We start from the raw sequence: 12,798 nt of genomic DNA on the forward strand, positions 1-12,798 counted from the left end.
GGAGCAGTTTAAGTCTTTAATGATAGGATGGAAGAATTATTTGCACATTAAATATTGCTCTAATTACTGGGAGCTATAGCTAAAAAAAAAAGCAACATTTTGGTCTGACTTATATGGCATGAATAGATTTTATTCTCTTTTTTCCACGCAGTGAGACTGTCCGTCATGATTCAGAGAATTGTTTAATAAGTCATTATAATTATGACTAATATAATGACTTATTATATAAATATTATAATGATCTCATCACTATGAGATGAGCTGTCATAATTATAAGGTGTGAGAAATATTCTTATTGCTGTGTTCTCTATATTCTCATTATTACGAGATATAGAGTATACAAACTCACAAAATCCCATAATTCTGATATAAAACAGAGTTATAAGACACTAAATAATAATTAATAAAAACAGCGAAGAAAATAAAAGTTGGAGGTGATTGAAATGGGTGAATACACACATAGCTGGGCTGAAATCATCATAGTGATGCTCACATTGGCCTAAACTTATAGAGACATGGAAATTCCCTTTAAGTTATACTTATATAAATATGACAATATTACTGTACATTTGTTAGCAAGCAAAATACGGTCAACTAATTTATGTTGGGCATGAGGTCATGTCTGCACAGCAGTAATCCAGGGTGCTGTTACAGTCTTTATCCACTAGATGGCAGGTCTGTTTCACGTCTGGCAGACAAGCCAAAAGGACACATCACTTCCCCACAATGCTGAAGACACATTCAGAAAACCAGATCATTTTCCGACACAAAATATTTTATTTGAAGCACTTAGTTGTGACTGATATACATTATCCAACAGCTAATTTGTTAGCCCACTCCATATGCCTTGAACAGGAAGCCACTGCCTAACATCGCATCACTTCACTGTCCATCACAGCAGCAAATCCAAAACTACCAAATCCATACAAAATTCACAAAAATACAGCCAGCGAAATATCAAAACCACATCCATATTGTCTTAGTCACTGCCTGGAGACATCTCTAGAAACGTTATTAAAAAGCAATTTGTTCCAAGAATACATCAGCATTAGCTTCCGTACAAAACTCCCACTGTGTCGTTGCAGCAGCAAACAAATAATGTGAAATGTCTGAAAGAAGGAAATTTAGAGTACAATGTGCTTTGATACAAGACGAGCATGGTTTGTTAGTGTCATGACAGCAGGATATCTTGTTTGTGGACACAGCAGGAGTCACAACCTGACCTCGCTGAAACACTGGACTATCTGCTTTGACCTTTGGCCCCAGCCAGTGAAGAAATCTGCTTGCACTTGAACATGAGTCTGCTGCTGTTTCCTTCAACACATACAGGGAGAGGCAGATAAGAGATGCATCTTTGTGTATTCTGAATGGCTGGCTTTCCCTTTACTTCCCAGAAAGTGCCTGTTAGCAGCAAACATGATGCTCCTTCCTCTGAGAAAAACGACTATTGCTTTAGTTTCTTACCTTTACTGTGGTGCGGTCAGAGGGACTCTTTTTATACTGAACTTAATCCACAAAAGATGTAAAAGTGACAGTTTCATTTTAGCCTGACTGAATTGTTATTTATCTTTGGCAAGCGAGCTAAATGAAGGAATTGTGACACCCGTGAGTATGTACTATAAGCAAGATAGCACATTCTGAATCTAAAAATAAATGTTATTTCTGTTCTTTTATATCTAAATCTACAATTCCGATTTAAACAGATCTGAAACATATTGTTTTATATCTCTGACAAGATTGGTTTTAGCTTCCAGAGGAGTAAAAATGAGGAGTTTGCTTTGACTGAAAAAGGTCCCCTGAATTACAACAGGTACAGCAAGCTGTTTAAATGCTTTGCAAAGGGAATATTTGGGTGGTACACGACTGATACAGTTTCTATTTCAGTTTTTACTGATTATAATTTGACCTTGATTCACAGGTTTAATTCAAAGCCAGTGCAGATCAGGTTTCGAGGTAGAGCTGCAACGATCACTTCATCAACATAGAATTATCTGCAACTACTTTGATAATCAGTTCATCATTTCAATAATTTTTTCTAGCAAACATGTCAAACATTTGCTGTCTCCATTTTTTAAATGAGAGGATTTGAGGCTTTCCTTACCTTTAATAATAGTAAATCAAATATCTTTGGGTTTTGGACTTTTGATTGTACATAACAAGACACTTTAAGGTATACTATGCAAGAATTGTGGTGGCTTGGTGATGCAGTGGTTAGTGTTGTTGCCTCACAGCAAGGTTTCTGGTTCAAACCTGACCTGCGTCAGCGTGAGTTTTCTCTGGGTACTCCGGCTTCCTCCCACAATCCAAAGACATGCAGGTTAATTGGTGACTCTAAATTGCCCGCAAGTGTGAATGGTTGTCTGTTTCTATGTGTCAGCCCTGTGATAGTCTGGCGACCTGTCCAGGGTGTACCACGCCTCCAGCCCAGTGTCGGCTGGGATAGGCTCCAGCCCCCCCCATTGTTGGCTACCATTTGTCAACAGTATGGCCAGTAAAAGTGAGAGTGACTTTAATAGCTTCCTCTTACAGTCTGACACCTGGTTTATTCAGTCCCAACTTCACTTGCGCACCGTGCCTAAGAATGTCCCAAGCACAGCAAAATAATAAGAAATAAGACAACACAGGCAGAGAGCAGAGTTTCTGTAGATTAATACACCACCACACACTTAAAATGGGCCCTAAGTGATGATTGAGAGTGATTATTTAGCGTATACATTGTAATTTTTAAGGAAAATCCTGCACAGCATACCTTTAAATGTGTCTTCTTGGAGTGTGGATAGTTATTACAGCATTTTTTCATTATTATCTGACATTTTGTTGACCAACAAATTATGAAAATACTCATTAGTTGCAGCCCTTGTTCGAAGAATACTGTATTCCTTCCAAGTCAGTTCCCATTATAGTAACTATTACATAGTATTACAGCAGACCCATCTGTATATTGTCTCATTTGCATAGAACCTGTGTTGCATCATCCATAAAGCGCACTACGACTGCTTCCACTCTTTTTTTGTACAACTTTCAACAAAACACTTGTTTTTGTTATCAAAGTCACCTGTCAGCTATGTTCTAAATAATATCTACTGTAAATACGAAAGTGCACCAAACCAAACTGAACACAGGAAATACACAAAATAACCTACAGTCACTGTCAGCATGTCATTATCTACAGTCAGATACAAATATTGTTGCATTCATTCAACTCTAAAAAAAGAAAGTTTTCCTTTTAAGGCTTGACCCTGCAGACACGTTAAATCGCCATGCAAAATACACACATTCCATTGAAAGCAGGCAATGAGACACTGAGATAGAAAGCTGACATTGAAGGGTGTGCACAAGGTCTTCTGCTTATTCCAGTTTCGCTATGACACATTGTGTTATTCTGGACCACACACACACGCACACAAGCACACACACACTATGTAACTTTTTCAGGCTTTTCAGGCAAAGTGAGAACAAAAGGAAAAAGAACGCCTTTCGCCTCCAGAGGCGCCCTCAGCGCTTCCTCGACAAAGTAGGCGTTCTCCTCCTCCACCACAAACTGAAGAGTCTGGCTTTTGTTCACACAGTAGATGCAGTTCCCGATCACGGCGCACCTGAAGGGTAAGTGACTTCCAAGCCTCTGTGATGCGCAATCGTGCCACATTTTCACTATGCTGTTGTACTTAAAGACGGTGATCCCCTGCTCGCGGTTGACGTCAAAGCGGTAAATGAAGCTTTTGAAAGCCACCATGTCAGTTGACTTCTTCCTGCTGTTGTTGTATGGGCACTCCTGCCACTCGTCCCTCTTGGTGTCATACTTCAGAAGGCGGTAGAAGAGTGAGCCTCCTGAAACGTAAAGTTCTCCGCCGCAGGTTGTGGCTTCGTGAGCCACTGCGAAGGCTCCCTTGGGCAAAGGGGCGACCGTGGTCCAGCGGTCCATGCGAGGGTCATATTTTTCCACTGTAAACAAACATTCCCCTCCAATGGCGTACAAGTAGCCATCCATCGACACAAGCTTTAGCTGGGCACGAGCTTGGGTCAGAGGTCTGACCTCAGACCAGCGGTTGGTTATGGGGTTGTAACAGAAGACCTTGTCTGAAACCTTGCCCTTGTCCCCGTAGCCCTTTATCCCCCCCGCCACAAACAGGTAGTTATACATGGTGCAGATCCCGCACCCTTTAGTGTTTATGTCCTCAGGCATTGCAGTTAAAGGTCTCCAGTCATTTGCTGTTTCGTTAAAGTAGCAAATCATATGACTCTCCTCCAAGGACCCAACCGACAACGGGCTCTGTGGTCGGCTGCCGCAGCGGCTCGGCGGTCGGCTCCCAACGCGATCAAACACATCATTTATCTCTGCCACCATCAGAGTCTGCCTCCCCTCCATTCTCTTCTTTAGGATCAGATCCCGCTCAGACCCATTCAGGCGCCCGTACACGGCGGGGTCCTTTAGGATCTGGAGGAAGTTGTCGCTCATGAATCCATAGGCAGTCTCCTTCAGTTCACTAAGTCGCTGCTTCTTGGCGATGGTCAGGATCTCGTAGCAGTTCTCTGGAGTGATCTGTTCGGACATGGAGTCCATGGCCGCCTGGACAGCGCAGGGGATCTGGAGGATTTTAGCCCCTGTGATGACATCTACAACGTTGCCCTTGGAAACATTCATCTTAGAAGTGTAAACATAGTCTATTAAAGTAGACAGAGTCTTGTAACTCACTCCCTTCACTTTCAGGATGTCTCGTGACAGACGTGCTTTGAAGTAGTCGCTCTTCTCTGCCAGGACAGCCTTGTGAGCGCTGATCGTCTGCCCGCCGACTTCGATGACTAAATCAGGCTCTTTCTGAGACAGAGTATTCTCGGCTTCCTGGCTGCTGTCCCTGCACTCGAGGTTCGATTTTAGGACTGACCAATCCGTTTCCTGTTTGGCTTGGCTGGGTGAGCTCACGGAGGAATCTGCACTGTTAGACACTTTAGCTCTGGCGCCATTGTGGATCTCACTGCTTGCACAGTTTTGTTGCGTGCCAGCAATGTGATTGGACACAGCAGTGTCAGCATGACGAGGGACATCCGGAGCTCCCTTATCATTGGAGAGGTGATCACCTCTCGAGATGTACGAGCCGTTGCCTTTCTGGTGGTCTATGTGATTATTCTCCATCAGTCTTCCATCCAGCAGGTATTCCTTCTCGAATGCTGGAGGGGGGCTGAAATCCTGATTGTCCTGCAGAAATCCTTGGACGTAACCTTGACATAAATTTCCATCCTTGTCAGACGGCGTGACAAGGTCAGGGTTCACGGCATGGAGGATGACATCAGCCTCCACAGTGATTGTCCCTCCTCCCTGCCTGCAACCCTCGTTCATCCTGATGTGCTCACTGGTGATGGGGGAAAGCGTCTTCACCGATCATGCTGAGTGGAAGAAGAGTGGACGAACTTGTGATTACCTGCATGAGGGGGAAATAAGAAGGGAGTTTAACCAGGCCCAAAGGAGGAGGGGGAAAGGGAGTCTTCAGGCTGCAAATACCTCTTTATTCTCTAAGGGGCGCCCTTTCTCTAATAACAAACAGCTTGGAAACCTTGAAATTTACAGGAAAAAATTACTTTGCGCTGCCATTGCCAACTCTGCTGTGTAATACACATCAGCATTAATGTGTCATCACTTCATTCAAACCAACTGCAGCTGCACTGTTTGATGTAAAAACATCTACAGCTTAACAAGGAAACGGAAGCAATCCCAACATACAGCTTCTTGTGGCTGCATACAGCATGACCTACTGCAATAATCACCCTGCCTGTCCATTATTTGTGGTAATCTGGAGGCATTCAGAGCGCATGCGCAAATGGTGTTGCGCTGATGGAGGAATTAATCTCTAATATGACTGAGAAAGGGCGTTTGAAATCATATGAAAACTCATGTCTGTTGTTTAAGACGTTCTCAGACAATGTCGGACAAAGCTCATTTATTCGAGTCAAGGAGCAGTAGATAGGTCATTTAAACAAATTATTATCCATATATAAGCATTTATGTCTATTAACAGTGCAATGTGACCTACCTGCGTTTCCCCGCTGTGATTTAACAGCTCAGCACCAGCAGTTTCTCTGCCAGTCCCTCCACAAAGCTCAGTTACGTAAGGCAGTCGCAATCCTGATGAACCAGCCAGGCTGTGCTCTCCTGCGCGAGTTTACTTCACCGATATAAATCCAGCTGCTTTATCCCATCCGTTCACCTTCTCTCCATCGACCCCTCTCTCTCAACTGGTTGTTTCATCCGCTCCCGCTCTGACAAACCTCCACGGGGGTTTTTTAGTGTTGGCGGTGGAGGCGAGGCAGGCGGAGGGACGATCAAACAGTCATTTCAGGTCGCACCTCCTTCTGATCAGCGCGTCGCAAACTAATTTCCTCCGGTGGAAGAGGCGGGGAGCTACTGCGCACGGTCAGCTGCGTCTTCCTCCAGGAAGCTGGAGCTGTCCAGCGTGGGCAGCGGAGGTACTACTGGAGATCTCGGACTGTGATTTTTGTTGTCTTTTTTTTTTTTTTTTTTTTAACAGTTGACTACAGTGAGGCGGTCATCATTGATCTAAACCACGCCCCCTTCCGTCGGTATTAACCCTACACTCAACAGCAGGAGGCTCCATCTGTTGTGCGCGCAAAGGACGCATCCCAGAGATGCGACATGCCTTTACGCATCATCCCAATCCTGGGTACCACTATGGGTGGGGGGGTTAGGGGATTAAATATGGGGAAAATCCCTCTCCCCTCCCTCTGCTTACACACATATACACCAAACCAACCTTTATTATAAAAAAGCATGCCCTCTTTATGTAAAATATAAAGAATAACACTGGCACACATCAAAATAAAATTAAACACAAGACTCTCTGAGCCCCCAAAGGGATTTTATATAACACTAACACTATTCTAAAATTAATAAATGTTCCATTAGTAGACTCCACCTGTGTGTGCATGAGCCAGTTTATCACAATCTGCAGCACTGACAGATTGCTCTCTAAAGTAAACTGTGAGTGTAAACTTCAGGCAACCCCAAGACAGCTTAACAATGCCCTGAAAATATGAGTCATGTTTCCATTTTGGAAACGACCCAACATCATTTCTGACCAACTCCTACGTACGAGAGATACAATGAAAATGCAGCATATTTGTGTAGTAGAAGCTTTAATCATGTGATTCATATGGAAAAGTATCCTCAGAGTTTCTACAGTGATAAATAAGGAACACAAGGCCAGTGCACTCAACATGTGAAAAGGCCTGATTAGAAATAGTGCAGCAGCAGCAGCAACACACGTTTTCACCCAGGGTCTGTGACCTCTCTGCCATGGAGACTGCGTGTCTTAACAACTGGCCTTCAGATATAAAAATAGAGAGAAGCCACCGCAAGGGCATCGCACAACTATCAGCCCTGGGAGATTAGAGGGCATTCAGCTGGGAAGGTTTTAATGCCAGATATTCTGAAAACAAAGACTCAGCGAGGAGTGATACACAAAATGAGAGGTCTCCGTGGAAACGTCAGGGTCAGAGGGAAAAACAAAAGACTTCCAGTTGCAGAGCTGTCTAAATATGCGACAACACCCAGCCAAACTGATAACTGGGTAACTTGGTTGCTACAGTAAGGCATTGCTGCAGTTTACTTGTAGTTAATAAATACAAGCCAGTATTCAGTTACAGAAGTTAAATATTATCTTAGGTTCAAGTCAGCATACTTACTAGCAAATAATCAGATCGGATGATATTTGGGATCAGCCCAGGGTGCCATGGATTGCAGCATGAGAACATCTCCAACCTGGGATCGTCTTATCTATTTTTGTTAGAACTGACAATAGTGAAACATGGTTGTGCAACAGTGGGAGTGGGCGTTTCATGAGAGAAAAAGCCTTGACCCTCTCTGTTCGGCAGAAGGAGAAATGAGCAGTGAAATCCCGGAAGAGCTGTATCAGGCTCAGTTCCTGCGGCCCCTCAGGCACATTGCTAGTCCCAGCATGCACTGATGGCTGCTCACAGGCAGAGTGGAGAAGTACAAGGTTAGATCGAACACACTAACACGTCTTCCTCCCGCATCTTTTAATATGATTTAACTGTTTGGTTAAATCAGTAATGGGTGCTTTATGAACATGCCAACTCATTTGCATTTGGTTCAGCTGGAAGCTTGCCACAAATATAGCGGAGATGTTGCCGTAAAGTTGATGTGTACTTCCCAGGAAGAGAATCATCAATTCAATAAAACTACTGAATGATAATAAGATCAGATAAGAGGATATTCCAGTAAAAAGTGCAGACGTAAACTCACAAAGTAGTACACAAGGATGCTCAGTAAAACAGTTTATGATTTTGTTAATACACATAACAGAAGTACAAATTGTGACAAAAGTATAAAGCTTTTTTCTTTTTTTAAATATCCTTATGTGAGACAAAAAGACAGATTGGGGGGAAAAACTCTCCTGGTGATAACAACTCTTTCATCCCTTTATGAATAGAAACCTGGCCAGCCAGAGATTCTCATCACGCCTTCCCTAACTAATTCAGTCATCAGTATTTCACCTTCTCCATCACTTTCCTCTGTTAACAGAATGGTAGCAGCACTGAGCTGGTCCAATAGCGAAAAGACTCGATTCCATATAAACACATGCCTTTTCTCTGACCCTAAAACTCATTCACATGTAATCCTGAGTTGTCATACTTCATATTTACAACTCCGGCCTGGACAGATGATCTAAGGTCTGGCCAAAACCTAATCCTAATCTTAATAAAACTTTTATGTAACAGACTCAAAGCCCCATCGTTACCTTATACGCCTTTCAAGCAGGACAAGTCTCATTTGTTCTCAACACTGATTTGAATACTGCAGTCCTTTACAGTCAAACACTGGAGAGTAATGTATTAGCCATGTTACTGAACAATAACCAACTTTGTCAGGGGGTGAAAATTAAGACCGTTCAGTGATTTCAAACAAGTATATCCTTAATAAGTACAGTACATCCTTTAACTGGTCCTCAGGGTGTTGTTTGCTCCGTCAAGCTTCATGATTGAGTGGTTATATTGATCCTTTCTTTACTTTAATGGTAGGAGACATCATTAGAAACATCGCTGGAGCATTGTGGAGTGCTTGATGCACTTCTGGTTTCAGTTTTGATTGATCCCAAATATTCTGTTTAGGCAAATATCCTTGTGAGAGTTGTGTGCAGCACTTCTGTTGTAACCTGAAAGAGACAGAGAATACATGTGAGACCCTTTTTTCTACTGGTGATTAACATGTTTATGTTATTTTTAGCGTACCGAGGTGCCTGTGGTGTCACATGTTGAGTAAGGGGATCTGCCAGATCATGATGGTCGAGGTGGTGTCCTCATGGCGAGACTGTTTGGTCTTTTTGTTGACCTTGCGGTGCCCCAAACCGCCAGACACCACCAGCAAAGAGCTGACATCCACCTTGCTGGTCCGACGGCCCTTCTGGTGATGGGCCGGGTCATGGAGCATGTCATAGAGGGCTCCGTCCTCGGGCCCGTGCTCCAAGGAGCCCTGGGATGGTGCTAGGGAGCCACAGGATGAAGAGGACATGGAGTCCTGGAGAGCCATTGTAGTGCAGCCCACCTCTCCCAACCACACACCCCGTCCCTGAGGGGGAGTCGGTGCTGAATCTGAGGGGGGCTGGGTGTTCTCCCCCTCATCTGTCTCTGTTGGCTGGACTGAGGTGGGAGGAGTGGAGGATGACGGGCCAGAGGGCCGGTTACACACTGCAGCAGCCACGCTGAGGAACTTGACTGGACCGCTGTGAGCGTGTAAGGACACCATACCACGACCTGAAAACAGGTACAGCCACTTTAATATTCAGCCAGGACATTTTACACACTTCAGTGTATATTTGTGGACATTTATCTGTATACATATCTGGCAACTGAAAGTGTTATTCCCAACAGTTTTAATTGTCTGTTTTGTCCCTGATGCAATGTCTGACTTGCTGATGTTCTTTGTATTACATCATAAAATTAATATCTTTGGGTTAAGCCTTTTGGTTGGAAAAAAGCAGCTTTTCATAGTCTAAATCAGTCAGTACGTTTACATGACATCAGAGAAAATCGATTTGTTGTGTTAGTCCTACTAAAACCAAACTTTTTAAATACATCTAACCATGTAAGTCTGAGTGAAATCGTATTAAATCGAACTTCTCAAAGTCGGACTACCACATGCAGATAATTCGACTGGGAGTCAAATTACTCCTGCATGTATACAGTCGGTCAGTGTCCACCCTGGGCTTTGACCTGGAAGTCGAAAGCATTAAATGCGTAACAGAAGAAGAAGCTGGTAACAACTTGGCGAAATTTACATTCAGAGCTGTGCATTTTTGGAAGGACGAAATATACAGAGCTGTAAAGCTGACCACCATGGTACCAGTTTGCCGCTAGCTAAACGTAGCTAACTTGTTTGGTCTGTGATGTAATAGGTAAATCGGAGAAAGGTCCAATACTAACAAGCTGTACGGGGATATATCGCCACCTGTCGTAGCAGAGTCAGACATACTTCAGTCAATGTATCAATTCCCCTCCCGTACCTGTATACTGGGACAAGGACAGTAGTCCAGTTAAATGGCGAGTTAATATAAGTTTGATAAACCACACTTCTATTCAATTTTCCAATTTTCAATGAATCACTATGTGCAGTAAACTGTCCACTGTCACAACAAACACAATCACAATCACGTTTACGTTAATTCACTGTGACGGGGAAGCCAGCCTTGATATTGAATAACAAATAGAAGTCAAGAAAATGAATTTGTGGTTGAAGCGTAGCAGAAATACAGCTGAAAATACAAAGTAAAAAGTGAAATATAAAGTGAAAATGGAATCAACAGAATACTGTCAGTATCAGGAAGAATATGTTTTAATGGGATTCACCTAATTTTGGTGTACCTCGTTATATAGGATTTTTTTCTACCAAAAATGTTTTATGCTAGTCAGGGAGGTACTTGGCTGGCTTGACAAGCACTTGGTCTAATTCATGATAACAATAAACCTTAGCTCCAGGCCTATATTTAAGTACATTTGATACAGTAATGTTTCAGTGTTACCTGTGACCTTGGGGATCCCCTGCAGTCTGGGGACAGAGAGGGCCACAGTCACCCCCAAGTTGGTCCCCACCAGCAGCAGACCATGACAGACCAGCAGACTGCTCACTGACACTCTCTGGTTCCCTATGGAAAAAAACACAGACACATAACATTGCTTTAATGTTGCATAAATTTAATCTAATTTGAATTATTGAGAGATACAGCTGATAAATGTTTCTTGGCAAACATATTTTACCACCTTGAGTTATTGACAGTGTCAAGCACGATCTGTTAGACCACATACAGATGCACCGTTCTCATAAACACTTAAATCCTGTAAAATCAGAAAAGTGCATAGCTAATGGGCCACTTGAATACAGTGTGGTGCGCGGGAGGGAAGAAGGTGTATCGTTCCAGTGAGTGGGGGCATTTCTGCAGCGACGATGTTCAACGGTTATTTGTCTCCAGGGCAACGTAAAGAGAAGCCTGGATGAAAGCAGCTCTTTTCAAGCGTCTGAACACAGAAAAAAATGCACCATTATGGTTTCGCTTTGAGTCAAACAAACAAACACAAAAGTGTTTTGTAACAGGATGAGTGAAGCGTAATGCTGTAATTAGGCAAGGAGCGCTGCCTCTGTGGAAGCAACACAAGGACAATCTGACCTGACCTTTTTCCTTTCCTCCTGGTCAGAAAAATCGCTGTGATGCCACTTTGGTCTGTAAAAGCCGTGATTGTTAGTTTAACGGCGCCTTTCAGTAAGGATGGCAATAAAGCCAAGCGTGCTGACAACTTGCTGTGTTAGGTGACTTATTATGTGGAGTTTGGCACTTACCTCAGACCGTCCCCACACAGGAGCTTTGGTAAGAATAAGCTGTGCAACAAATGCTATCTAGTAAGACATTTTTATCAGCATTTTTTATGACTGTAATAAGAACGCAGGGTTTTGCAAAAACAGACTTTTTGGTCCGGCTATGTGGGAGGCGAGACTGTCATGAGTCATTACTGCTGTAACAGCTTGACTTGAATTTCCTCCCTCAAAGTAATCCTCTTGGGGTTTAGGAAAAAATTACTGCCAGCCTCTCTGCCTGACCCCCCTCACTAGAGCTGACCCCTTGCATGGGGCACACACACGCCATACGGCCATACTTCCAGGAATCACACCAGATAGGCAGGCAGGTACAGTTGAAGACTGGGTGCTGCCCACATGTGCTTCTAATGAGGGCCCAGAGTTAGCAGAAACACACAGACTGCTGGTCAGGGACCTTGCTCAACTTCCTTCTTTCATAATATTTGGAGTTCCCCACCCAAAGGGTGAACTAAAATAAACCCAGAGTGAATGACAACATGGCCTGGCTCTGGCCCTGATCCTATACCAGAGCACGGCTTTGATCTGCACTTAGTCCTGACAACCAACAGCAGGAGGGAGGAGCAAATCCCAAACACTACAATAATACACTATATCAGCCGTTCAATCAGTCTAGAAATAACTCCGATCAGCACAATGTGAGTAGTTGCCCTTTCAGTTTCTATCGCAGGAAGCTATACCCTCTGACTGTAATGCTCCTATTGTAAAGCTGTGGGTACCTGCAGGTTTCAGTAAGTTAAATTTAAGACTTTTTAATGCCACCTTGAATGGAATTTAAGACCGAAAAAACTATAAATATAAGCGATGGTTGGGGGATCCTGCTGTACTATAACCAGTGCTTAATTTGTAAAATTAGAAGTGGGGGAACACTTTTTTAAGCGGCACCAGAGCCGCTTCACTGCGCA

General features: G+C 43.4%; 2 protein-coding genes across 3 annotated transcripts in view; both read right to left on the reverse strand.

The window, feature by feature from the left end:
* Positions 1 to 757: 757 nt before the first annotated feature.
* On the reverse strand, positions 758 to 7,004 carry LOC126401416 (kelch repeat and BTB domain-containing protein 11). The gene is made up of 2 exons (XM_050062652.1): positions 6,027 to 7,004; positions 758 to 5,417 (listed from the first exon to the last, which is right to left on the reverse strand). The coding sequence occupies exon 2, from the start codon at positions 5,333 to 5,335 to the stop codon at positions 3,419 to 3,421; it is 1,917 nt and encodes a 638-aa protein (XP_049918609.1). The 5' UTR covers positions 5,336 to 5,417; positions 6,027 to 7,004; the 3' UTR covers positions 758 to 3,418.
* A 1,290-nt stretch (positions 7,005 to 8,294) lies between these two features.
* The window catches only part of arhgef10 (Rho guanine nucleotide exchange factor (GEF) 10), a 60,006-nt gene continuing 55,502 nt past the window's right edge, over positions 8,295 to 12,798 (reverse strand). For both annotated transcript variants that reach the window (XM_050061173.1, XM_050061172.1), the window contains 3 exons: positions 11,049 to 11,171; positions 9,262 to 9,783; positions 8,295 to 9,185 (listed from right to left, as the gene is read on the reverse strand). In XM_050061173.1, coding sequence (XP_049917130.1) covers positions 9,278 to 9,783; positions 11,049 to 11,171 — 629 coding nt within the window. In that variant the 3' untranslated portion in view covers positions 8,295 to 9,185; positions 9,262 to 9,277. The remainder of the gene's footprint in view (positions 9,186 to 9,261; positions 9,784 to 11,048; positions 11,172 to 12,798) is intronic.

Source organism: Epinephelus moara, chromosome 14 (assembly GCF_006386435.1).
Source record: "Epinephelus moara isolate mb chromosome 14, YSFRI_EMoa_1.0, whole genome shotgun sequence".
In the NCBI taxonomy this organism is placed as follows: domain Eukaryota; kingdom Metazoa; phylum Chordata; class Actinopteri; order Perciformes; family Serranidae; genus Epinephelus; species Epinephelus moara.

Bases quoted from the DNA above. Each gene is read 5' to 3' on its own strand.
- LOC126401416 (XM_050062652.1), bottom strand. From the start codon at position 5,335: ATGAACGAGGGTTGCAGGCAGGGAGGAGGGACAATCACTGTGGAGGCT.